Source organism: Pleurodeles waltl, chromosome 10 (assembly GCF_031143425.1).
Source record: "Pleurodeles waltl isolate 20211129_DDA chromosome 10, aPleWal1.hap1.20221129, whole genome shotgun sequence".
Classification (NCBI taxonomy): Eukaryota; Metazoa; Chordata; class Amphibia; order Caudata; family Salamandridae; genus Pleurodeles; species Pleurodeles waltl.
The window spans coordinates 8,168,084-8,192,951 of NC_090449.1; the positions used below are offsets into that span (position 1 = coordinate 8,168,084).

The 24,868-nt window shown below is 49.4% G+C and overlaps 1 protein-coding gene across 10 annotated transcripts in view; it reads right to left on the reverse strand.

Moving 5' to 3' along the window:
• The window catches only part of HUWE1 (HECT, UBA and WWE domain containing E3 ubiquitin protein ligase 1), a 1,403,674-nt gene that overhangs the window by 1,064,602 nt on the left and 314,204 nt on the right, over positions 1–24,868 (reverse strand). For all 10 annotated transcript variants that reach the window (XM_069209338.1, XM_069209335.1, XM_069209339.1 and 7 more), the window contains one exon: positions 12,650–12,895. In XM_069209338.1, the coding sequence (XP_069065439.1) occupies positions 12,650–12,895 (246 nt within the window). The remainder of the gene's footprint in view (positions 1–12,649; positions 12,896–24,868) is intronic.

The following is a 24,868-nucleotide window of genomic DNA, read 5'->3' on the forward strand; positions in this document are numbered from 1 at the left end:
CAGAAGAAAGAGTGGAAGAAGGGTGTTTACTACAAGATGTGGTAACCCCCCACTCTAATACAGCAGACAGGCAACCTGAACCCAAAGAAGCCTGTAACTTAGCCCCTTCCCTTTTAGGTGAAGAGCTAAAGGTGTGGTTCTGGGCACTGACAGCTGTCAGTGGCCTCTGCTGGGTGTTAGCCTTTATGGCTGCACTATCCTTGGCATGGTGGTCTGACCCCATGCCAAATAACAAGTTAGGCCCCCTGACCCTGTTGGTCATGGTGGGGTTACTCCAGCTCTGGGTAACCTCTTTGGGTAAGCTAGGGGTGACCCTGGCTAAGATAAGATTAGCAGAGGTGGATACCTCTGACCTCAAAATAGAGAGAATGGGTGAAGACATAAAAAGCACAGACAAGAGGCAGTTCAGACTAGGTCCTATCACTGTGGAAGTGGGTCAGTTCCCCAGAGGGAATGACCTGAACAGGAGGATGTAAGGCAGAGTAGGCCCTGCAACAAACCAGCCATTTCCTCTACTCTTCCTCGCCTGACAGACTAGGAAGACTCTTCCAGCGTTGGCTGAGTCTCCTGGCCTGTGGGCTGGGGGGGGCTTGTGTAAAGAAATGGCTCCCTGTTGCAGTTACCCCCCACTTTTTGCCTGATACTGATGCTGACTTGACTGAGAAGTGTGCTGGGACCCTGCTAACCAGGCCCCAGCACCAGTGTTCCTTCACCTAAAATGTACCATTGTATCCACAATTGGCACACCCTGGCATTCAGATAAGTCCCTTGTAACTGGTACTTCTAGTACCAAGGGCCCTGATGCCAAGGAAGGTCTCTAAGGGCTGCAGCATGTCTTATGCCACCCTGGAGACCTCTCACTCAGCACAGACACACTGCTTACCAGCTTGTGTGTGCTAGTGAGGACAAAACGAGTAAGTCGACATGGCACTCCCCTCAGGGTGCCATGCCAGCCTCTCACTGCCTATGCAGTATAGGTAAGACACCCCTCTAGCAGGCCTTACAGCCCTAAGGCAGGGTGCACTATACCATAGGTGAGGGTACCAGTGCATGAGCATGGTACCCCTACAGTGTCTAAACAAAACCTTAGACATTGTAAGTGCAGGGTAGCCATAAGAGTATATGGTCTGGGAGTCTGTCAAACACGAACTCCACAGCACCATAATGGCTACACTGAAAACTGGGAAGTTTGGTATCAAACTTCTCAGCACAATAAATGCACACTGATGCCAGTGTACATTTTATTGTAAAATACACCACAGAGGGCACCTTAGAGGTGCCCCCTGAAACTTAACCGACTATCTGTGTAGGCTGACTAGTTTTAGCAGCCTGCCACAAACCGAGACATGTTGCTGGCCCCATGGGGAGAGTGCCTTTGTCACTCTGAGGCCAGTAACAAAGCCTGCACTGGGTGGAGATGCTAACACCTCTCCCAGGCAGGAATTGTCACACCTGGCGGTGAGCCTCAAAGGCTCACCTCCTTTGTGCCAACCCAGCAGGACACTCCAGCTAGTGGAGTTGCCCGCCCCCTCCGGCCAGGCCTCACTTTTGGCGGCAAGGCCGGAGAAAATAATGAGAATAACAAGGAGGAGTCACTGGCCAGTCAGGACAGCCCCTAAGGTGTCCTGAGCTGAGGTGACTCTAACTTTTAGAAATCCTCCATCTTGCAGATGGAGGATTCCCCCAATAGGGTTAGGATTGTGACCCCCTCCCCTTGGGAGGAGGCACAAAGAGGGTGTACCCACCCTCAGGGCTAGTAGCCATTGGCTACTAACCCCCCAGACCTAAACACGCCCTTAAATTTAGTATTTAAGGGCTACCCTGAACCCTAGAAAATTAGATTCCTGCAACAAGAAGAAGGACTGCCCAGCTGAAAACCCCTGCAGCGGAAGACCAGAAGACGACAACTGCCTTGGCTCCAGAAACTCACCGGCCTGTCTCCTGCCTTCCAAAGATCCTGCTCCAGCGACGCCTTCCGAAGGGACCAGCGACCTCGACATCCTCTGAGGACTGCCCCTGCTTCGAAAAGACAAGAAACTCCCGAGGACAGCGGACCTGCTCCAAGAAAAGCTGCAACTTTGTTTCCAGCAGCTTTAAAGAACCCTGCAAGCTCCCCGCAAGAAGCGTGAGACTTGCAACACTGCACCCGGCGACCCCGACTCGGCTGGTGGAGATCCAACACCTCAGGAGGGACCCCAGGACTACTCTGATACTGTGAGTACCAAAACCTGTCCCCCCTGAGCCCCCACAGCGCCGCCTGCAGAGGGAATCCCGAGGCTTCCCCTGACCGCGACTCTTTGAACCTAAAGTCCCGACGCCTGGGAGAGACCCTGCACCCGCAGCCCCCAGGACCTGAAGGACCGGACTTTCACTGGAGAAGTGACCCCCAGGAGTCCCTCTCCCTTGCCCAAGTGGAGGTTTCCCCGAGGAATCCCCCCCTTGCCTGCCTGCAGCGCTGAAGAGATCCCGAGATCTCTCATAGACTAACATTGCGAACCCGACGCTTGTTTCTACACTGCACCCGGCCGCCCCCGCGCCGCTGAGGGTGAAATTTCTGTGTGGACTTGTGTCCCCCCCGGTGCCCTACAAAACCCCCCTGGTCTGCCCTCCGAAGACGCGGGTACTTACCTGCAAGCAGACCGGAACCGGGGCACCCCCTTCTCTCCATTCTAGCCTATGTGTTTTGGGCACCACTTTGAACTCTGCACCTGACCGGCCCTGAGCTGCTGGTGTGGTGACTTTGGGGTTGCTCTGAACCCCCAACGGTGGGCTACCTTGGACCAAGAACTGAACCCTGTAAGTGTCTTACTTACCTGGTAAAACTAACAAATACTTACCTCCCCTAGGAACTGTGAAAATTGCACTAAGTGTCCACTTTTAAAACAGCTATTTGTGAATAACTTGAAAAGTATACATGCAATTTTTATGATTTGAAGTTCCTAAAGTACTTACCTGCAATACCTTTCGAATGAGCTATTACCTGTAGAATTGGAACCTGTGGTTCTTAAAATAAACTAAGAAAAGATATTTTTCTATATAAAAACCTATTGGCTGGATTTGTCTCTGAGTGTGTGTACCTCATTTATTGTCTATGTGTATGTACAACAAATGCTTAACACTACTCCTTGGATAAGCCTACTGCTCGACCACACTACCACAAAATAGAGCATTAGTATTATCTATTTTTACCACTATTTTACCTCTAAGGGGAACCCTTGGACTCTGTGCATGCTATTCCTTACTTTGAAATAGCACATACAGAGCCAACTTCCTACACCTAGCAGTGAGCTTCAAAGGCTCAAGCTTCGTGTTACAATGCCCCAGGGCACTCCAGCTAGTGGAGATGCCCGCCCCCTGGACCCAGCCCCCACTTTTGGCGGCAAGTCCAGGAGAGATAATGAGAAAAACAAGGAGGAGTCACTGGCCAGTCAGGACAGCCCCGAAGGTGCCCTGAGCTGAGGTGACTGACTTTTAGAAATCCTCCATCTTGCAGATGGAGGATTCCCCCAATAGGATTAGGGATCTGCCCCCCTCCCCTTGGGAGGAGGCACAGAGGGTGTACCCACCGTCAGGGCTAGTAGCCATTGGCTACTAACCCCCCCAGACCTAAACAGGCCCTTAAATTTAGTATTTAAGGGCTTCCCTGGACCTAAGAATTTAGATTCCTGCAACTTACAGAAGAGGACTGCTGAGCTGAAAACCCCTGCAGAAGAAGCAAGAAGACACTGACTGCTTTGGCCCCAGTCCTACCGGCCTGTCTCCTGCCTTCAAAAGAAAACTGCTCCAGTGACGCTTTCCCCAGGACCAGCGACCCCTGAATCCTCAGAGGACTGCCCTGCTTCTAAGAGACCAAGAAACTCCCGAGAACAGCGGCCCTGTTCAACAAAGACTGCAACTTTGTATCCAGAGGAGCAGATTTAAAGACCCCTGAAATCCCCGCAAGAAGCGTGAGACTTGCAACACTGCACCCGGCGACCCCGACTCGACTGGTGGAGAAACAACGCTACAGGGAGGACCCCCAGGCGACTCCAAGACTGAGTAACCAAAGTTGTCCCCCCTGAGCCCCCACAGCGACGCCTGCAGAGGGAATCCCAAGGCTCCCCCTGACCGCGATTGCCTGACTCTGAAATCCCGACGCCTGGAAAAGACCCTGCACCCGCAGCCCCCAGGACCGGAAGGAACGGAACTCCAGTGCAGGAGTGACCCCCAGGAGGCCCTCTCCCTTGCCCAGGTGGTGGCTACCCCGAGGAGCCCCCCCCCTTGCCTGCCTGCACCGCTGAAAAGACCCCTTGGTCTCCCATTGAAACCTATTACAAACCAGACGCTTGTTTACACACTGCACCCGGCCGCCCCCGCGCTGCTGAGGGTGTACTTTTTGTGTGGACTTGTGTGGACTTTCTCCCCCCCCCCGTGCCCTACAAAACCCCCCTCATCTGCCCTCCGAAGACGCGGGTACTTACCTGCTGGCAGACTGGAACCGGGGCACCCCCTTCTCCATTGAAGCCTATGTGTTTTGGGCACCACTTTGAACTCTGCACCTGACCAGCCCTGAGCTTCTGGTGTGGTGACTTTGGGGTTGCTCTGAACCCCCAACGGTGGGCTACCTTGGACCCCAATCTGAACCCCGTAGGTGGTTTACTTACCTGCAAGAACTAACAATAACTTACCTCCCCCAGGAACTGTTGAAAATTGCACTGTGTCCACTTTTAAAATAGCTATGTGTGTTTTATGTAAAAAGTATATATGCTATTGTGATTATTCGAAGTTCCTAAAGTACTTACCTGCAATACCTTACAAATGAGATATTACATGTAGAATTTGAACCTGTGGTTCTTAAAATAAACTAAGAAAATATATTTTTCTATACAAAAACCTATTGGCTTGGAATTGTCTGAGTGTGTGTTCCTCATTTATTGCCTGTGTGTGTACAACAAATGCTTAACACTACTCCTTTGATAAGCCTACTGCTCGACCACACTACCACAAAATAGAGCATTAGTATTATCTCTTTTTGCCACTATCTTACCTCTAAGGGGAACCCTTGGACTCTGTGCATCCTATTCCTTACTTTGAAATAGTGCATACAGAGCCAACTTCCTACAACACCTCTCCCATGCAGACCCCTATTGTGCCTTTGATGGAAGTGATTACTAAGTTTACCCAGGAGAGCAGAAAGCCACTTGCAGGACAAGCCCCATGCACATAGGTAAATGGGCACTGGAAAAACTTGGGCAACTCAAGTTTCACTTTCCCTACCAGTGACATTAAAATCAGTTTAAACATTAAATAAAATTCAATGCACAGGTTCTGTTGCATCCAAACAGTACCAATCTCAGTAGTCCGACTTAGAAGTTAAAAGGGCTGGGATACCAGCCTGTAACTCTGTCCTTGCCAATGTGGCTACTAGCCTTTCCCCATAAACAATTTAGAGTTTTTACTGCTGGAAAAGTACAGGTTCCACTTCAACATACAGCACCTTCTCTTAGTTCTAGCTAAACCTGCCACAGGGTGCCTTACATATCTTATAAAAGTAGATTTAGGTTTGCCATTACTTTAAAATGCAAAGTCGAACCAGCAGCTTTAAATGCTGCTCCAGTCTGCATTGGCATGTGGGGAGCCCAGGTTTACTTTGTTGTACTTGTGGGGGCACAACTCGTACTGCAGTACACAAGAGAGACTGCAACTACAGGCCCTAGATACCCCCCAGTACTATATACTAGGTGTAGCAAGCTGGCCTGGTAAGCACCTAAGGTGTTATCACCTTATACCAGGTCCAGGTATCCCCTCTTAGTGAAGTGTAGGCAGTGTCTAGAAGCCAGGCTCTCTAGAGGTAGCTGTGGATGAGCAGCCAAGGCTTATCTAGGAGACATGCAAAGCTCATGCAATGCCACTGTAGTCACACAGCACTGACGCACATGAAAGAAAAGGAATGGTTTCTTACCTGTAACTCCAGTTCTCTCATAGGGGTATTTAAAAGATAGTCATAAGCACTGAATAGTTCTGCGCGCCTGCGGGGACCCCGGAGCACTGATGTGAAGTATATTCTTAAGTGCAAATACCAACCCTTTGAAAAAGGTTTGTCAAAAAAAAAAAACACTTAAGAATAACACTGAGCAGCCTATGTGAACAGCTACATAGGCCAAATTGTTGAAAAGAAAAATCAATATTAGTGTAAATTCAAGTTCAAACACCTATTTATTCTAGAAATGTAACAACAAGTACATTCTCATACTTTATTTACACCTCTGATGAGAATAAAACAATTGCTGTGGTGGTCCAAGGGGGGGGTCGTCTGGGGCTACCACACAAGATCAGTCGCCTGGGAGTCCTCCCTGTGGTGTTGGTTCTCTGGAGCCCGAGCCGGGGGCATCGGGTGAAATGTCACGCTTCCGGCGGGAACAGTGAAGTCTTTAGAAGTTGCAAGAAAATTGCAAAGTTGTTGCTTGTTGTTTAGCACAGCCGCTGCTCACGGGAGTTTCTTGGTCCTTAGGTCCAGAGCAGTCCTCTGAGGCTTCAGAGGTCACTGGTCCCTGGTGGATGTGTCACTGTTGCAGTTTCTCGAGTCGGGAGCCAGGCCAGTAGGGCTGGGGCCATAGCAGTTGTCTTCGTCATCTCTGCAGGGCTTTCAGGTCACAGTCCTTGTTTCAGGTTGCAGGAATCTGATTTCCTGGGTTCTTGGGTGCCCCTAGATACTAAATTTAGGGGTGTGTTTAGGTCTGGGAAGGCAGCAGCCAATATCTACTGTCCTGGCGGGTGGCTACACCCTCTTTGTCCCCCCCCCCCCTGGGGTTCAGGGGCCGGAACACATCACTAATCCTATTGGGGGAATCCTCCAGTCTCAAGATGGAGGATTTCTAAAGGCAGGGGTCACCTCAGGACACCTTAGGGGCTGTCCTGACTGGTGGATGACTCCTTGTTTTTCTCATCTCCTCTTGCCTTGCCACCAAAAGTGGGGGCAGTGGCCGGAGGGACGGGCATCTCCACTAGCTGGGATGCCCTGGGGTGCTGTAACAAAAGGGTTGAGCCTTTGAGGCTCACCGCCAGGTGTTACACTTCCTGCAGGGGTGGGGGTGGGGGGGGGGTGAGAAGCACCTCCACGCCGTACAGGCTTTGTTCCTGGCCACAGAGTGACAAAGGCCAGAAACTCGTCTGGTTGTGGCAGGCTGGCAGAAACTGTTCAGTCTAGCACTAGGAGTTGGACTGGTATTCAGGGGGCATCTCTAAGAAGCCCTCTGGGTGCATTTTATAATAACTTCCACACTAGCATCAGCGTGCATTTATTGTGCTGAGAAGTTGGATACCAAAATTCCCAGATTTCAGTGTAGCCATTATGGAACGGCGGAGTTCGTGTTTGACAAACTCCCAGACCATATACTCTTATGGCTACCCTGCACTTACAATGTCTACGGTTTTGCTTAGGCACTGTAGGGGCATAGAGCTCATGCACATATGCCCTTACCTGTGGTATAGTGCACCCTGGCTTAGGGCTGTAAGGTCTGCTAGAGGGGTGATTTACCTATGCCAAAGGCAGTGTGAGGTTGGCATGGCACTCAGAGGGGAGTACACGCTGTGAGGCAGTGTGCATGTGCTGAATGAGGGGTCCCCAGGGTGGCATAAGACATGTTGCAGCCCTTAGAGACCTTCCCTGGCATCAGGGCCCTTGGTACCAGGGGTACCAGTTACAAGGGACGTATCTGGGTGCCAGGGCTGTGCCAATTGTGGAAGCAAAGGTACAGTTTAGGGAAAGAACACCAGTGCTGGGGCCTGGTTAGCAGGGTCCCAGCACACTTTCAAATCATAACTTAGCATCAGCAAAGGCAAAAAGCCAGGGGTAACCATGCCAAGGAGGCATTTCCTTACATATATATACTGACTGAGCAGAGATTCATATATATATATATATATATATATATATATATATATATATATATATATATATATATATAAATAATCACTAGGCCTCCCTTCGGCCAGCCAGGCCTATTGGTTTTTGTGGCTGGACTGAGATTCTATAAATCCTTCTAATGGTATGGATTCCATTGCCCAGGATTCCTGTATGAATATAGTATCAAAGGTGCTAAAAAAAAAAAAAAAAACTTACCGCTGGATCCTCCAACTTTGCCCTCAGGCCACCTATGTTCCACAAGCAGATGTTCAAAACACCTTCTAGGGCTAGTTCTTCAGCTGTTGCCCATCGGTCCTGGGGGGGGGGGGGGAGCCGATGCTACAGATTCCCTTCCCTGGTGGGATCTCGGACCAAAAAACAATCTTTTCCTGCATTCTTTTTTCCATATTTGAACTTTCAACTGGGTCTTGGAGGTCTTCTCTTGCTAAAGTGACTGCAGTGTGGGATGGCTGCGCATGTTTCCGTGCAGGACAGACCACGTGCCTTTGGGCATTTCCAGATGTTGAGAGACTAGTAGCGGGAGTGGATAGTCACCTTTATTGATGGCTACCTCAATGCCCCAGGTTTTCAAAAGGTCCCTTCTCTCCATAATCTGTTTGGGTAGGACTGGCTCTGCAAAGATAGTGAACGTTGAGTCCGTGTGTTGGCTACCTCTTGCTTGAATACATTTGATTGCAGCAATGTCATCCGAGGCCACGTGCTGTAGGTCCGGGAGTGCTTTAATCAGTCTTATAATAGTAGAACGATTGAGAACATCTGTGGAGGACCTTGAGGTGAATTCCGGAATCCAGATCAGCTGGTAATGGTTCGTCTTTTGCGAGGCCTGGTTTTGCTCTGCATGCTTGTTGTTCCCTGCCGCCCATTTAACCTAGCTTTGTGCCATGGTCATTCCTCTTACTAAAGTTTACCTGTAATGGTTGTCTGAATTGTCCAAGCACAGTGGTTGGTAACTGTGCTCTGCTGGTCCCTTTGGGGACTTGAATACTTGTACGTATATTTGCCAAGTGCTGCGGGGGGGGGGGGCCTCAAAGGAGACTTTATTGGTTGGACTGCACCTATTGAGTTAAACGGGCTCTTTACTCCTGCTTTTGTGGCAGAGCTAGTACTTACGGGGACAGAGATCTCCATTAAGCCTTCCACTTGGTGCCATGTGCTCCTGGCTTTGTTCATTTGGGATGATTTCCGTGGATTTTAAGATGGATAATTGGAGCGGTCATGCAGACCTTCCTTTTCTTGCCCATTTTTTCTCTTTTTGATAGAAAACGAGTTAAGGGTTTCTCAGAGCTCCCTGGCTTGGGGGTACCTTGCAACAAAAGATGATTCTCCATAATTTCCATACTAAAGCTTACTGAAGCATTACTTTCTGACAGAATTCTTTTCTCTTATGGTTGACGGTGTGGCTGTTTGAGGGGGGCAGAGCATCTCCTTGTTTTTGCGCAAACGAAGCAGATGTTAGCATGGTAGCAAGGGGGTTAGTACATGTGTATTCATCATTCTGGGCGGAGCCGATTTCTTTTAGTATTGCTTCTAGGATTAGCGGCAGTTGAGATAATTTATCTACCACCTCCTTGCAGGAGCAGATAGTGAAGTCATTAGCTTGTTTAGCATGCGCCCTGGTTAGTAAAGCGTTTAACTCTTCCAGCTTGCTGTCGATACCGGAAACAAATAACACCATTGTATTTAACAAGTCTACTTGGATATCCATTTTATTTGAGTGAAACTGCAGCGCCCTAACCGTTGCTTGCACTGAATTCAGGATTGCGGCCCCCATAATAGTCTGCCCTTACTGCATCTGGGGGTCGTGGTTGTGACTGCAAGTTGGACCTGTGCTCCCCGCTTAAGGCACCTTCGATTTTTGTTTCTTTATGGACATGATTCTGTGCAGCTATCACTATGTCTTCCTTGGGTGATCTATTTTGACAACCCAGTTCCGTATCCCAGAGCTCCAGTTCCTCACTTTCACATCCAAACGTCGGGAAGGAATAGAGTTTGGGGCTTTGGCACGGGGGCCACCTTGCCGGGGGTCTTGTTCTAGGATTTCTGTTGTTGTTACCATCTCTGAATCCAGAATCGATTGGTTTACTGAGCTGGATTTCCGGTGGTGTTTGGCGGGATCTGAGCTGGTGCTCCTTATGATTTTCTCTTGCCTGAGAGGAAGGGGCGCTCCTGGAACAGGAGTGCGGGGAACTTGGGCTATGCACGAGGCATCTACTTTCAAAGGCTGCTCTTTCATGATCACTATTGTTGGTGAAAGAGGGGGAGGGGAAAGGTGTATTCACTCTAGGACTCGATCCAAAGCTTCCTTGAGTTTGCAGATCATAAATGGGTGGTAAGCCATCCCCTAAGGTTCGTTTGCTTGGTGCCAGTGATCCAGTCCTTTTCCCAGTTCCATGGGTTATTACAGTAGGGAAGTAGTCCGTTATCTTGCGGTGATTGAGTGGAGGGCTCCCAACTTTCAGAGGGTCCGGTTCTCCCGTTTCTTTCATGCTGGAGATTTGCTCAACCAGATCCCTGCCTACTCCGTTGGCTGGGGAGTGTCTCCTGCATGAAGTGGGGCGATCCAAGTCGCTTCTTGCTCTCCTTTTTACTACTGTTCCATCCGAAGCCTGTTCTCCTTTCCTTTTCCTCCTGGTTTGATTTGTGGGTTGACTGATGGCATTACTTCGTGCTTTACCTGACCTCATACTCCTTCCCCTGGTTGGTCAATCTGTTTGCTGGTTTACCAGTAGTATGGTAATCTACTCGAGGGGGCCTTCAGTTGGGAGTGGTTGCGGACAGGCAATGAAAGTGTTCACTGGATCCTTTCTGGTGCTGATGAGTTGCACCAGGATACACTCCAACTGCTGGCTAGCACAACCTGCTTTAGGTTGTGGGTGATGTGCTACTTTAATCAATTACTCCTTACGCTGCTAAGGGACAGGCAAGTGTAGAAACTGCTAGCCTGTGATGCTGATGTACGATGATTCCAGTACCGATACTTGCCGGAGTAGGCCAGGCTGCCTCTTTCCGCTTTCTGTTCCTGGTGGGGTAGAGCTGTGACCGTAGTTTGTCCGTGATCCGTCTGTGGATTTGTTTGGAATCAAACTCTGGCTCGAAGTTTCCACTGCTCGCTATTGTTGCGTTCGCTGAGCTGGCCCACTTCCACGCACTGCCCTGTGGCTGCACTTCCTCAGGCTTCTTCAGGATGCTGAGGGCAGGGGTCCAGAGACCAAGGACCAGTGCAGTCTGGGTTGCAGCGCCTGCCCAGTCCAGCACAAGCCCTGCGGACAGCCCTAGGCGGGTCAAGGTCATAGTCGTGGTGATGCCCCGGTCCAGGTCCAGGATTGGGAGGGCCGAGCAGGGTTGGGGCTGAGTGGCTGCAGGCAGAGATTAGAAACCTGGGTGCCTGGGAATGACGCTCTTTCCCTCCCCCTCCCTCCCCCCCTTGCTGCTCACCTGCAGGGGCTGGGGGTCTGCTGAGGGATGGCGGTTTGGCTAAGGGCCTTGGGCTTCTTAGTGCAGGCTTAGTGCAGGGCTGCAGCGGTATCTGCCCCTCCTAGTTGTTCCCCAACTAGACGGAGTGGAGGAAGGTCTTGAGGTGGGGCCCCTCGGCCCCGGCAAGCCGCACCCGTGGTCAGGCTGCTTCCACCGCGGTCCGCAGGAGGGCCGCTTGCCTTAGTCTGTTGCTGCCGCTAGGGCGTCAAGCTCCGGTGGACTGCTCACCTGGGGGAAAGCTGCAGAGCTTCTGCACTTCCGCTACGATGGCTCCGGCACTCCCGGATGTTGTGCTGGTGCAGCTGCGGAGTGGAGTGTGCGGTCAAGCCGCTCGGCTCATTCCTCTGCTTTCAGCCTTCAAAGATCCCGAATGGGAGACAGCTGTACGTCGCCGCTGCCTCCTGGGCAGACTAGCGTACTGTGGACAGAGAGCACGGACTTCTTTCTTAGTAGATACAAAGCAGTTCTACACCATATTAGAAAGGGAGGATTTGGATTTGCCATTGTGTAAACCTGCCCTTCCACTTTGCTGTGGCAGACTGGGAGCCATGTTTTAATTTGGTAACACCCATGGTGGCAGAAACAGCATTGGTGCAGTCCCTAGGGTGATCCTCTGACTTAAGGAGGATGGGTACCCTTCGCACCAAATCCTAGGTTCTTACACATTTTAAGGTCAGGGCACTGGGGTCTGGCTAAGCAGGCCTCACTGCACTGAGTCAAAAACCTGCAGCATCAATACAAAACGTTTGTGGGTGACCATACAAAGAGGCATTGCCATATAGGGACCTACAGCCAAATGATTGATGACAAACACACCCAAAAAAGACAAAGCATTCCGGGCCCAACCACTAGCTGGCAGAATAATGCACAGCATGTGAATCCAGAAATGACACAATCACTAAGGGAATAATTCACTTTCACTTTCTCTCAATATAAAAGAAAAATTAAAATATCTAAGTAGTTGGGCAGCTTCAAGGCTTACATTATTCCATGATAATTTTCTCAAGAGAAAAGAAAATGTGCATACACTGGTTTTGCTGTTTCTTTTTTAATCTTGAGATTTTTCTTTGTCTCTGCTGAAGTACTCTAGGATCCCGTACATGCAGAGAAATTCTTTATTAAAATGAGGAAAAGATCTCTTGATAAATAAATAATAAATCTTCTCCACTTAGCTAAGAGGAACGCGGTTTCATTTAATACATTTCTTAGGAACAATCACAAGAAGAGGAAACTAACACAAAGATCAGAACAACAGAAAGCAATACTCACTTGTCCTACTCTGCAGGTGTGCACAAACATCATGATGTAGGCATGTGCTGCCGTCAGAGCATGCAGTAATGGAGTGGCCTGCGCAGATAAGGTAGCATCCACAACGTTGCCGGCGCATGCTAGCTCTCTTAGCAGAACGGAACCTCCGGGAGACTCAATGGGCCGATGCAAAGGCTCCAAGGATGACAGAATGGAGTCCAACTGGAGGAGTCCTTCTTGCAACACCTTTGGCTCGTGAGACAGTGTCTGAAAGAGGAACCATCACAAAAGCAAAGATCAGAGCAAATGTTACTAAAGAAAGAGGAGGGAATGACAACTGACTGAATCTATGGCTACAACTTAATTTCAAAAATAAAAAAAAGCAAGCTCTAAAGGCAAAACAATTGTGTAGTTCAGCATACAGCACTGTTATCTAAAAATATAAAGCTATTCATAAAGTAGACCACACTGCTGAAGATATCCGCATGGAATCCACAAATATGAAACCAATGAAAAAAACCATTTCTGACATTCATTTTCCTAAATTGTCTCTAACTTCCTCATTTCTCTGCTTCAAAAGTCAAAGATGCAAATACTAAAGAGACACTCCTATGCCAATTATGTCTCATCTTATTACTTGAAAACAGTATCATCTGGCGTCCAAATCGCAGTACAAGTTATGCTGATCACACAGAGTAAGTTTGAAGCTAACAACATGCAAGAACAAAGATCTTATTTGGTTAGTCACTGTGGAAAGAACGGAGTTAAAATAGGCAACATGTGGAGAGACATGGCTCTGAGCAACAACAAAAAAAAAAGACAGTGTAGACATTGTCAAAGATTGGCTGCAAGGAAGAGGGTGGGTAGAAGTCTTGGTCACCTCAAGCAAACTGCATGGATCAAAAATATCACTAATGATGTCGATGTAATTTATGCAGTCATCTACAACATGTTTGTGCTCTTAAGCCTTGCACAGCAGAAGGAGTAGGTTTAAAGTGTACCTAACCTAAAAAGGTAAATCTCAGAAAATATATTCCAGTAATTCTGCAGACAGAGGAAAAATATTGCTATCCCCATTAAGAAATATCTACTTTACAGGAAGTATCCTTGTAGGAAAATGCCTTTTGAAATGGTCACCCCTCATTTTTTGCCCAGTGGTACTGAGGTGCTCTGGGTCCCTGCTAAACAGGTCCCCAGTGCCAGTGCTCTTTCCCTAGAAACAGGTGACGTTGTCTACAACTGGCACACTCCTATCAGTACCCCTGGTACCTAGGGCCTGGGTAGAGGAAAGGGTTCCTAGGGGATTCAGCAGGTATGTGCCACCCCCAGGGACCCCACTAAAACAGAGACTCATACAGCTACCCCAGCAGTCTGTCTCCTGTTGCAAGCCAAGAGAAAGCCTGACATGGCAGTCAGAGTGAGCCATGTTACTATCACTGCATTTAAATGCATGTAAGTCACCCCTATGGCAGGCCTGGGAGCCCTTAGGCAGGGTGTATTATATTTGGTGTGTGGACAGATCTGCACAAGCAAATATGCCCCTGTAATGTCTAGTCCCATTGCTGAGCATTGCAAGTAAACAGAGAAGCCATCTTAATGTATGTGCTGGACACTAGTTGTAAGGAAATGCCTCCTTGGCATGGTTGCCCCCTGACTTTTTGCCTTTGCTGATGCTATGTTTACAATTGAAAGTGTGCTGAGGCCTGCTAACCAGGCCCCCGCACCAGTGTTCTTTCCCTAACCTGTACTTTTGTATCCACAATTGGCAGACCCTGGCATCCAGATAAGTCCCTTGTAACTGGTACTTCTAGTACCAAGGGCCCTGATGCCAAGGAAGGTCTCTAAGGGCTGCAGCATGTCTTATGCCACCCTGGAGACCTCTCACTCAGCAAAGACACACTGCTTGCCAGCTTGTGTGTGCTAGTGAGGACAAAACGAGTAAGTCGACATGGCACTCCCCTCAGGGTGCCATGCCAGCCTCTCACTGCCTATGCAGTATAGGTAAGACACCCCTCTAGCAGGCCTTACAGCCCTAAGGCAGGGTGCACTATACCATAGGTGAGGGTACCAGTGCATGAGCATGGTACCCCTACAGTGTCTAAACAAAACCTTAGACATTGTAAGTGCAGGGTAGCCATAAGAGTATATGGTCTGGGAGTTTGTCAAACACGAACTCCACAGCACCATAATGGCTACACTGAAAACTGGGAAGTTTGGTATCAAACTTCTCAGCACAATAAATGCACACTGATGCCAGTGTACATTTTATTGTAAAATACACCACAGAGGGCACCTTAGAGGTGCCCCCTGAAACTTAACCGACTATCTGTGTAGGCTGACTAGTTTTAGCAGCCTGCCACAAACCGAGACATGTTGCTGGCCCCATGGGGAGAGTGCCTTTGTCACTCTGAGGCCAGTAACAAAGCCTGCACTGGGTGGAGATGCTAACACCTCCCCCAGGCAGGAATTGTCACACCTGGCGGTGAGCCTCAAAGGCTCACCTCCTTTGTGCCAACCCAGCAGGACACTCCAGCTAGTGGAGTTGCCCGCCCCCTCCGGCCAGGCCCCACTTTTGGCGGCAAGGCCGGAGAAAATAATGAGAAAAACAAGGAGGAGTCACTGGCCAGTCAGGACAGCCCCTAAGGTGTCCTGAGCTGAGGTGACTAACTTTTAGAAATCCTCCATCTTGCAGATGGAGGATTCCCCCAATAGGGTTAGGATTGTGACCCCCTCCCCTTGGGAGGAGGCACAAAGAGGGTGTACCCACCCTCAGGGCTAGTAGCCATTGGCTACTAACCCCCCAGACCTAAACACGCCCTTAAATTTAGTATTTAAGGGCTACCCTGAACCCTAGAAAATTAGATTCCTGCAACTACAAGAAGAAGGACTGCCCAGCTGAAAACCCCTGCAGCGGAAGACCAGAAGACGACAACTGCCTTGGCTCCAGAAACTCACCGGCCTGTCTCCTGCCTTCCAAAGATCCTGCTCCAGCGACGCCTTCCAAAGGGACCAGCGACCTCGACATCCTCGGAGGACTGCCCCTGCTTCGAAAAGACAAGAAACTCCCGAGGACAGCGGACCTGCTCCAAGAAAAGCTGCAACTTTGTTTCCAGCAGCTTTAAAGAACCCTGCAAGCTCCCCGCAAGAAGCGTGAGACTTGCAACACTGCACCCGGCGACCCCGACTCGGCTGGTGGAGAACCGACACCTCAGGAGGGACCCCAGGACTACTCTGATACTGTGAGTACCAAAACCTGTCCCCCCTGAGCCCCCACAGCGCCGCCTGCAGAGGGAATCCCGAGGCTCCCCTGACCGCGACTCTTTGAACCTAAAGTCCCGACGCCTGGGAGAGACCCTGCACCCGCAGCCCCCAGGACCTGAAGGACCGGACTTTCACTGGAGGAGTGACCCCCAGGAGTCCCTCTCCCTTGACCAAGTGGAGGTTTCCCCGAGGAACCCCCCCCTTGCCTGCCTGCAGCGCTGAAGAGATCCCTAGATCTCCCATTGACTTCCATTACAAACCCGACGCTTGTTTCTACACTGCACCCGGCCGCCCCCGCGCTACTGAGGGTGAAATTTCTGTGTGGACTTGTGTCCCCCCCGGTGCCCTACAAAACCCCCCTGGTCTGCCCTCCGAAGACGCGGGTACTTACCTGCAAGCAGACCGGGGCACCCCCTTCTCTCCATTCTAGCCTATGTGTTTTGGGCACCACTTTGAACTCTGCACCTGACCGGCCCCGAGCTGCTGGTGTGGTGACTTTGGGGTTGCTCTGAACCCCCAACGGTGGGCTACCTTGGACCAAGAACTGAACCCTGTAAGTGCCTTACTTACCTGGTAAAACTAACCAAAACTTACCTCCCCTAGGAACTGTGAAAATTGCACTAAGTGTCCACTTTTAAAACAGCTATTTGTGAATAACTTGAAAAGTATACATGCAATTTTGATGATTTGAAGTTCCTAAAGTACTTACCTGCAATACCTTTCGAATGAGATATTACATGTAGAATTTGAACCTGTGGTTCTTAAAATAAACTAAGAAAAGATATTTTTCTATATAAAAACCTATTGGCTGGATTTGTCTCTGAGTGTGTGTACCTCATTTATTGTCTATGTGTATGTACAACAAATGCTTAACACTACTCCTTGGATAAGCCTACTGCTCGACCACACTACCACAAAATAGAGCATTAGTATTATCTATTTTTACCACTATTTTACCTCTAAGGGGAACCCTTGGACTCTGTGCATGCTATTCCTTACTTTGAAATAGCACATACAGAGCCAACTTCCTACATTGGTGGATCAGCGGTGGGGTACAAGACTTTGCATTTGCTGGACTACTCAGCCAATACCTGATCACACGACAAATTCCAAAATTGTCATTAGAAATTGATTTTTGCAATTTGAAAAGTTTTCTAAATTCTTAAAAGACCTGCTAGGGCCTTGTGTTAGATCCTGTTTAGCATTTCTTTTAGAGTTTAAAAGTTTGTAAAAGTTTGAATTAGATTCTAGAACCAGTTGTAGATTCTTAAAAAGTATTCCAACTTTTAGAAGCAAAAATGTCTAGCACAGATGTGACTGTGGTGGAACTCGACACCACACCTTACCTCCATCTTAAGATGAGGGAGCTAAGGTCACTCTGTAAAATAAAGAAAATAACAATGGGCCCCAAACCTACCAAAATACAGCTCCAGGAGCTTTTGGCAGAGTTTGAAAAGGCCAACTCCTCTGAGGGTGGCAACTCAGAGGAAGAGGATAGTGACTTGGAGGACAATTCCCCCCTACCAGTCCTATCTAGGGAGAACAGGGTCCCTCAAACCCTGACTCCAAAAATAATAGTCAGAGATGCTGGTTCCCTCACAGGAGAGACCAACACCTCTGAAATCACTGAGGATAGCCCCAGTGAAGAGGACATCCAGTTAGCCAGGATGGCCAAAAGATTGGCTTTGGAAAGACAGATCCTAGCCATAGAGAGGGAAAGACAAGAGATGGGCCTAGGACCCATCAATGGTGGCAGCAACATAAATAGGGTCAGAGATTCTCCTGACATGTTGAAAATCCCTAAAGGGATTGTAACTAAATATGAAGATGGTGATGACATCACCAAATGGTTCACAGCTTTTGAGAGGGCTTGTGTAACCAGAAAAGTGAACAGATCTCACTGGGGTGCTCTCCTTTGGGAAATGTTCACTGGAAAGTGTAGGGATAGACTCCTCACACTCTCTGGAAAAGATGCAGAATCTTATGACCTCATGAAGGGTACCCTGATTGAGGGCTTTGGATTCTCCACTGAGGAGTATAGGATTAGATTCAGGGGGGCTCAAAAATCCTCGAGCCAGACCTGGGTTGACTTTGTAGACTACTCAGTGAAAACACTAGATGGTTGGATTCAAGGCAGTGGTGTAAGTAATTATGATGGGCTGTACAATTTATTTGTGAAAGAACACCTGTTAAGTAATTGTTTCAATGATAAACTGCATCAGCATCTGGTAGACCTAGGACCAATTTCTCCCCAAGAATTGGGAAAGAAGGCGGACCATTGGGTCAAGACAAGGGTGTCCAAGACTTCAACAGGGGGTGACCAAAAGAAAGGGGTCACAAAGACTCCCCAGGGGAAGGGTGATGAGACAACCAAAACTAAGAATAGTAAAGAGTCTTCTACAGGCCCCCAAAAACCTGCACAGGAGGGTGGGCCCAGAGCCTCTTCACAAAACAATGGGTACAAGGGTAAAAACTTTGATCCCAAAAAGGCCTGGTGTCATAGCTGTAAACAGCATGGACACCAAACTGGAGACAAGGCCTGTCCCAAGAAAGGTTCCACTCCAAACTCCCATCCAGGTAACACTGGTATGGCTAGTCTCCAAGTGGGATCAACAGTGTGCCCAGAGCAAATCAGGGTCCACACTGAAGCTACTCTAGTTTCTGAGGGTGGGGTGGATTTAGCCACACTAGCTGTCTGGCCGCCTAACATGCAAAAATACAGACAGCAACTCTTAATTAATGGGACTAGAATAGAGGGCCTGAGGGATACAGGTGCCAGTGTCACCATGGTGACAGAGAAACTGGTTTCCCCTGGCCAATACCTGACTGGAAAAACTTACACAGTCACCAACGCTGACAATCAGAGAAAAGTACATCCCATGGCAATGGTTACTTTAGAATGGGGAGGGGTCAATGGCCTGAAACAGGTGGTGGTCTCCTCAAATATCCCAGTGGACTGTCTGCTTGGAAATGACCTGGAGTCCTCAGCATGGGCTGAGGTAGAACTAAAAACCCATGCAGCAATGCTGGGTATCCCTGAACTGGTGTGTGTGAAAACAAGAGCACAGTGCAAGGCACAGGGTGAACAAGTAGAGCTGGAGTCTGGAAGAATGGCCCAGCCTACCAAGAGAACAGGAAAGTCAGTTGGGAAACCAACTGCAACACAGCAAAAAAAAGGGAACCTCTCTTCTCAGGAAGAAGTTCTGCCCTCTGAGGGAACTGAGCCTTTGGAGCTTGAACCTTACCAGGTTGAGCTCTTAGGCCCAGGGGGACCCTCAAGGGAGGAGCTGTGTAAGGGACAAGAAACCTGTCCCTCTCTTGAAGGCCTTAGGCAGCAAGCTGCTGAAGAGTCCAAAGGCAAGAAAAATGGAACGCATAGGGTCTATTGGGAAGATGGGCTCCTGTACACTGAGGCCAGAGACCCCAAACCTGGTGCCACTAGGAGAGTGGTAGTGCCTCAGCTGTTCAGAGAGTTCATCCTAACATTGGCCCATGACATTCCCCTTGCTGGACATTTGGGACAAACCAAGACGTGGGAGAGGTTAGTCAACCACTTCTACTGGCCCAATATGTCCAACATGGTTAAGGAGTTTTGCCTCTCCTGCCCCACCTGTCAAGCCAGTGGTAAGACAGGTGGGCATCCAAAGGCCCCCCTCATTCCACTTCCAGTGGTGGGGGTTCCCTTTGAAAGAGTGGGTGTGGACATAGTTGGTCCACTAGAACCTCCCACAGCCTCAGGAAATATGTATATCCTGGTAGTAGTGGATCATGCTACCAGGTATCCTGAAGCTATTCCCCTTAGGTCGACTACTGCCCCTGCAGTAGCCAAGGCCCTCATTGGTATCTTTACCAGAGTGGGTTTCCCTAAGGAGGTGGTGTCTGACAGAGGTACCAACTTCATGTCAGCATACCTAAAGCACATGTGGAATGAGTGTGGAGTGACTTATAAATTCACTACACCATACCATCCACAAACTAATGGCTTGGTTGAGAGATTCAACAAGACATTAAAAGGCATGATCATGGGGCTCCCAGAAAAACTCAAAAGGAGATGGGATGTCCTCTTGCCATGTCTGCTTTTCGCTTACAGAGAGGTACCACAGAAGGGAGTAGGATTCTCACCCTTTGAACTTCTGTTTGGTCATCCTGTAAGGGGACCACTTGCCCTTGTTAAAGAAGGCTGGGAGAGACCTCTCCATGAGCCTAAACAGGACATAGTGGACTATGTACTTGGCCTTCGCTCTAGAATGGCAGAGTACATGGAAAAGGCAACCAAAAACCTTGAGGCCAGCCAACAGCTCCAGAAGTTTTGGTATGACCAAAAGGCTGCACTGGTTGAGTTCCAACCAGGGCAGAAAGTCTGGGTTCTGGAGCCTGTGGCTCCCAGGGCACTCCAGGACAAATGGAGTGGCCCTTACCCAGTACTAGAAAGGAAGAGTCAGGTCACCTACTTGGTGGACCTGGGCACAAGCAGGAGCCCCAAGAGGGTGATCCATGTGAACCGCCTTAAGCTCTTCCATGACAGGGCTGATGTGAATCTGTTGATGGTAACAGATGAGGATCAGGAGGCAGAGAGTGAACCTCTCCCTGATCTTCTGTCATCAGACCCAAAAGATGGCACAGTAGATGGAGTGATCTACTCAGACACCCTCTCTGGCCAACAGCAAGCTGATTGTAGGAGAGTCCTACAACAGTTTCCTGAACTCTTCTCCTTAACCCCTGGTCAGACACACCTGTGTACCCATGATGTGGACACAGGAGACAGCATGCCTGTCAAGAACAAAATCTTTAGACAATCTGACCATGTTAAGGAAAGCATCAAGGTGGAAGTCCACAAGATGCTGGAATTGGGAGTAATTGAGCGCTCTGACAGCCCCTGGGCTAGCCCAGTGGTCTTAGTCCCCAAACCTCACACCAAAGATGGAAAGAAAGAGATGAGGTTTTGTGTGGACTACAGAGGGCTCAATTCTGTCACCAAGACAGATGCTCACCCAATTCCAAGAGCTGATGAGCTCATAGACAAATTAGGTGCTGCCAAATTTCTAAGTACCTTTGACTTGACAGCAGGGTACTGGCAAATAAAAATGGCACCTGGAGCAAAAGAAAAGACAGCATTCTCCACACCTGATGGGCATTATCAGTTTACTGTTATGCCCTTTGGTTTAAAGAATGCCCCTGCCACCTTCCAAAGGTTGGTGAATCAAGTCCTTGCTGGCTTGGAGTCCTTTAGCACAGCTTATCTTGATGATATTGCTGTCTTTAGCTCCACCTGGCAGGATCACCTGGTCCACCTGAGGAAGGTTTTGAAGGCTCTGCAATCTGCAGGCCTCTCTATCAAGGCATCCAAATGCCAGATAGGGCAGGGAACTGTGGTTTACTTGGGACACCTTGTAGGTGGAGGCCAAGTTCAGCCACTCCAACCCAAGATCCAGACTATTCTGGACTGGGTAGCTCCAAAAACCCAGACTCAAGTCAGGGCATTCCTTGGCTTGACTGGGTACTACAGGAGGTTTGTGAAGGGATATGGATCCATTGTGACAGCCCTCACTGAACTCACCTCCAAGAAAATGCCCAAGAAAGTAAACTGGACTGTGGAATGCCAACAGGCCTTTGACACCCTGAAACAGGCAATGTGCTCAGCACCAGTTCTCAAAGCTCCAGATTATTCTAAGCAGTTCATTGTGCAGACTGATGCCTCTGAACATGGGATAGGGGCAGTTTTGTCCCAAACAAATGATGATGGCCTTGACCAGCCTGTTGCTTTCATTAGCAGGAGGTTACTCCCCAGGGAGCAGCGTTGGAGTGCCATTGAGAGGGAGGCCTTTGCTGTGGTTTGGTCCCTGAAGAAGCTGAGACCATACCTCTTTGGGACTCACTTCCTAGTTCAAACTGACCACAGACCTCTCAAATGGCTGATGCAAATGAAAGGTGAAAATCCTAAACTGTTGAGGTGGTCCATCTCCCTACAGGGAATGGACTTTATAGTGGAACACAGACCTGGGACTGCCCATGCCAATGCAGATGGCCTTTCCAGGTTCTTCCACTTAGAAAATGAAGACTCTCTTGGGAAAGGTTAGTCTCATCCTCTTTCGTTTGGGGGGGGGGTTGTGTAAGGAAATGCCTCCTTGGCATGGTTGCCCCCTGACTTTTTGCCTTTGCTGATGCTATGTTTACAATTGAAAGTGTGCTGAGGCCTGCTAACCAGGCCCCCGCACCAGTGTTCTTTCCCTAACCTGTACTTTTGTATCCACAATTGGCAGACCCTGGCATCCAGATAAGTCCCTTGTAACTGGTACTTCTAGTACCAAGGGCCCTGATGCCAAGGAAGGTCTCTAAGGGCTGCAGCATGTCTTATGCCACCCTGGAGACCTCTCACTCAGCACAGACACACTGCTTGCCAGCTTGTGTGTGCTAGTGAGGACAAAACGAGTAAGTCGACATGGCACTCCCCTCAGGGTGCCATGCCAGCCTCTCACTGCCTATGCAGTATAGGTAAGACACCCCTCTAGCAGGCCTTACAGCCCTAAGGCAGGGTGCACTATACCATAGGTGAGGGTACCAGTGCATGAGCATGGTACCCCTACAGTGTCTAAACAAAACCTTAGACATTGTAAGTGCAGGGTAGCCATAAGAGTATATGGTCTGGGAGTTTGTCAAACACGAACTCCACAGCACCATAATGGCTACACTGAAAACTGGGAAGTTTGGTATCAAACTTCTCAGCACAATAAATGCACACTGATGCCAGTGTACATTTTATTGTAAAATACACCACAGAGGGCACCTTAGAGGTGCCCCCTGAAACTTAACCGACTATCTGTGTAGGCTGACTAGTTTTAGCAGCCTGCCACAAACCGAGACATGTTGCTGGCCCCATGGGGAGAGTGCCTTTGTCACTCTGAGGCCAGTAACAAAGCCTGCACTGGGTGGAGATGCTAACACCTCCCCCAGGCAGGAATTGTCACACCTGGCGGTGAGCCTCAAAGGCTCACCTCCTTTGTGCCAACCCAGCAGGACACTCCAGCTAGTGGAGTTGCCCGCCCCCTCCGGCCAGGCCCCACTTTTGGCGGCAAGGCCGGAGTAAATAATGAGAAAAACAAGGAGGAGTCACTGGCCAGTCAGGACAGCCCCTAAGGTGTCCTGAGCTGAGGTGACTCTAACTTTTAGAAATCCTCCATCTTGCAGATGGAGGATTCCCCCAATAGGGTTAGGATTGTGTCCCCCTCCCCTTGGGAGGAGGCACAAAGAGGGTGTACCCACCCTCAGGGCTAGTAGCCATTGGCTACTAACCCCCCAGACCTAAACACGCCCTTAAATTTAGTATTTAAGGGCTACCCTGAACCCTAGAAAATTAGATTCCTGCAACTACAAGAAGAAGGACTGCCCAGCTGAAAACCCCTGCAGCGGAAGACCAGAAGACGACAACTGCCTTGGCTCCAGAAACTCACCGGCCTGTCTCCTGCCTTCCAAAGATCCTGCTCCAGCGACGCCTTCCAAAGGGACCAGCGACCTCGACATCCTCTGAGGACTGCCCCTGCTTCGAAAAGACAAGAAACTCCCGAGGACAGCGGACCTGCTCCAAGAAAAGCTGCAACTTTGTTTCCAGCAGCTTTAAAGAACCCTGCAAGCTCCCCGCAAGAAGCGTGAGACTTGCAACACTGCACCCGGCGACCCCGACTCGGCTGGTGGAGAACCGACACCTCAGGAGGGACCCCAGGACTACTCTGATACTGTGAGTACCAAAACCTGTCCCCCCTGAGCCCCCACAGCGCCGCCTGCAGAGGGAATCCCGAGGCTCCCCTGACCGCGACTCTTTGAACCTAAAGTCCCGACGCCTGGGAGAGACCCTGCACCCGCAGCCCCCAGGACCTGAAGGACCGGACTTTCACTGGAGGAGTGACCCCCAGGAGTCCCTCTCCCTTGACCAAGTGGAGGTTTCCCCGAGGAACCCCCCCCTTGCCTGCCTGCAGCGCTGAAGAGATCCCTAGATCTCCCATTGACTTCCATTACAAACCCGACGCTTGTTTCTACACTGCACCCGGCCGCCCCCGCGCTGCTGAGGGTGAAATTTCTGTGTGGGCTTGTGTCCCCCCCGGTGCCCTACAAAACCCCCCTGGTCTGCCCTCCGAAGACGCGGGTACTTACCTGCTGGCAGACTGGAACCGGGGCACCCCCTTCCCTCCATTGAAGCCTATGCGTTTTGGGCACCACTTTGAACTCTGCACCTGACCGGCCCTGAGCTGCTGGTGTGGTAACTTTGGGGTTGCTCTGAACCCCCAACGGTGGGCTACCTTGGACCAAGAACTGAACCCTGTAAGTGTTGTACTTACCTGGTAAAACTAACAAAAACTTACCTCCCCCAGGAACTGTGAAAATTGCACTGTGTCCACTTTTAAAATAGCTATTTGTGAATAACTTGAAAAGTATACATGCAATTGAAATGATTCAAAGTTCCTAATGTACTTCCCTGCAATACCTTTCAAACAAGATATTACATGTTAAATTTGAACCTGTGGTTCTTAAAATAAACTAAGAAAATATTTTTTTCTATAACAAAACCTATTGGCTGGATTTGTCTCTGAGTGTGTGTACCTCATTTATTGTCTATGTATGTACAACAAATGCTTAACACTACTCCTTGGATAAGCCTACTGCTCGACCACACTACCACAAAATAGAGCATTAGTATTATCTCTTTTTACCACTATCTTACCTCTAAGGGGAACCCTTGGACTCTGTGCATGCTATTCCTTACTTTGAAATAGCACATACAGAGCCAACTTCCTACACCCACCCTGGAGGGAGATTGGTCACCTAGCAGGGTGACCACATTTCAGAAGGGGAATGTGACATCACCTGCCTGATCTGGCCACTCAGATGCTCCCAAGGGCCTATGCCCACCTTGGATTTATGTAGCTGGACACAGGAAATGACATGTGTCCGGTACACAGGTAAAATGGCTTCCCCACAGTTACAAAG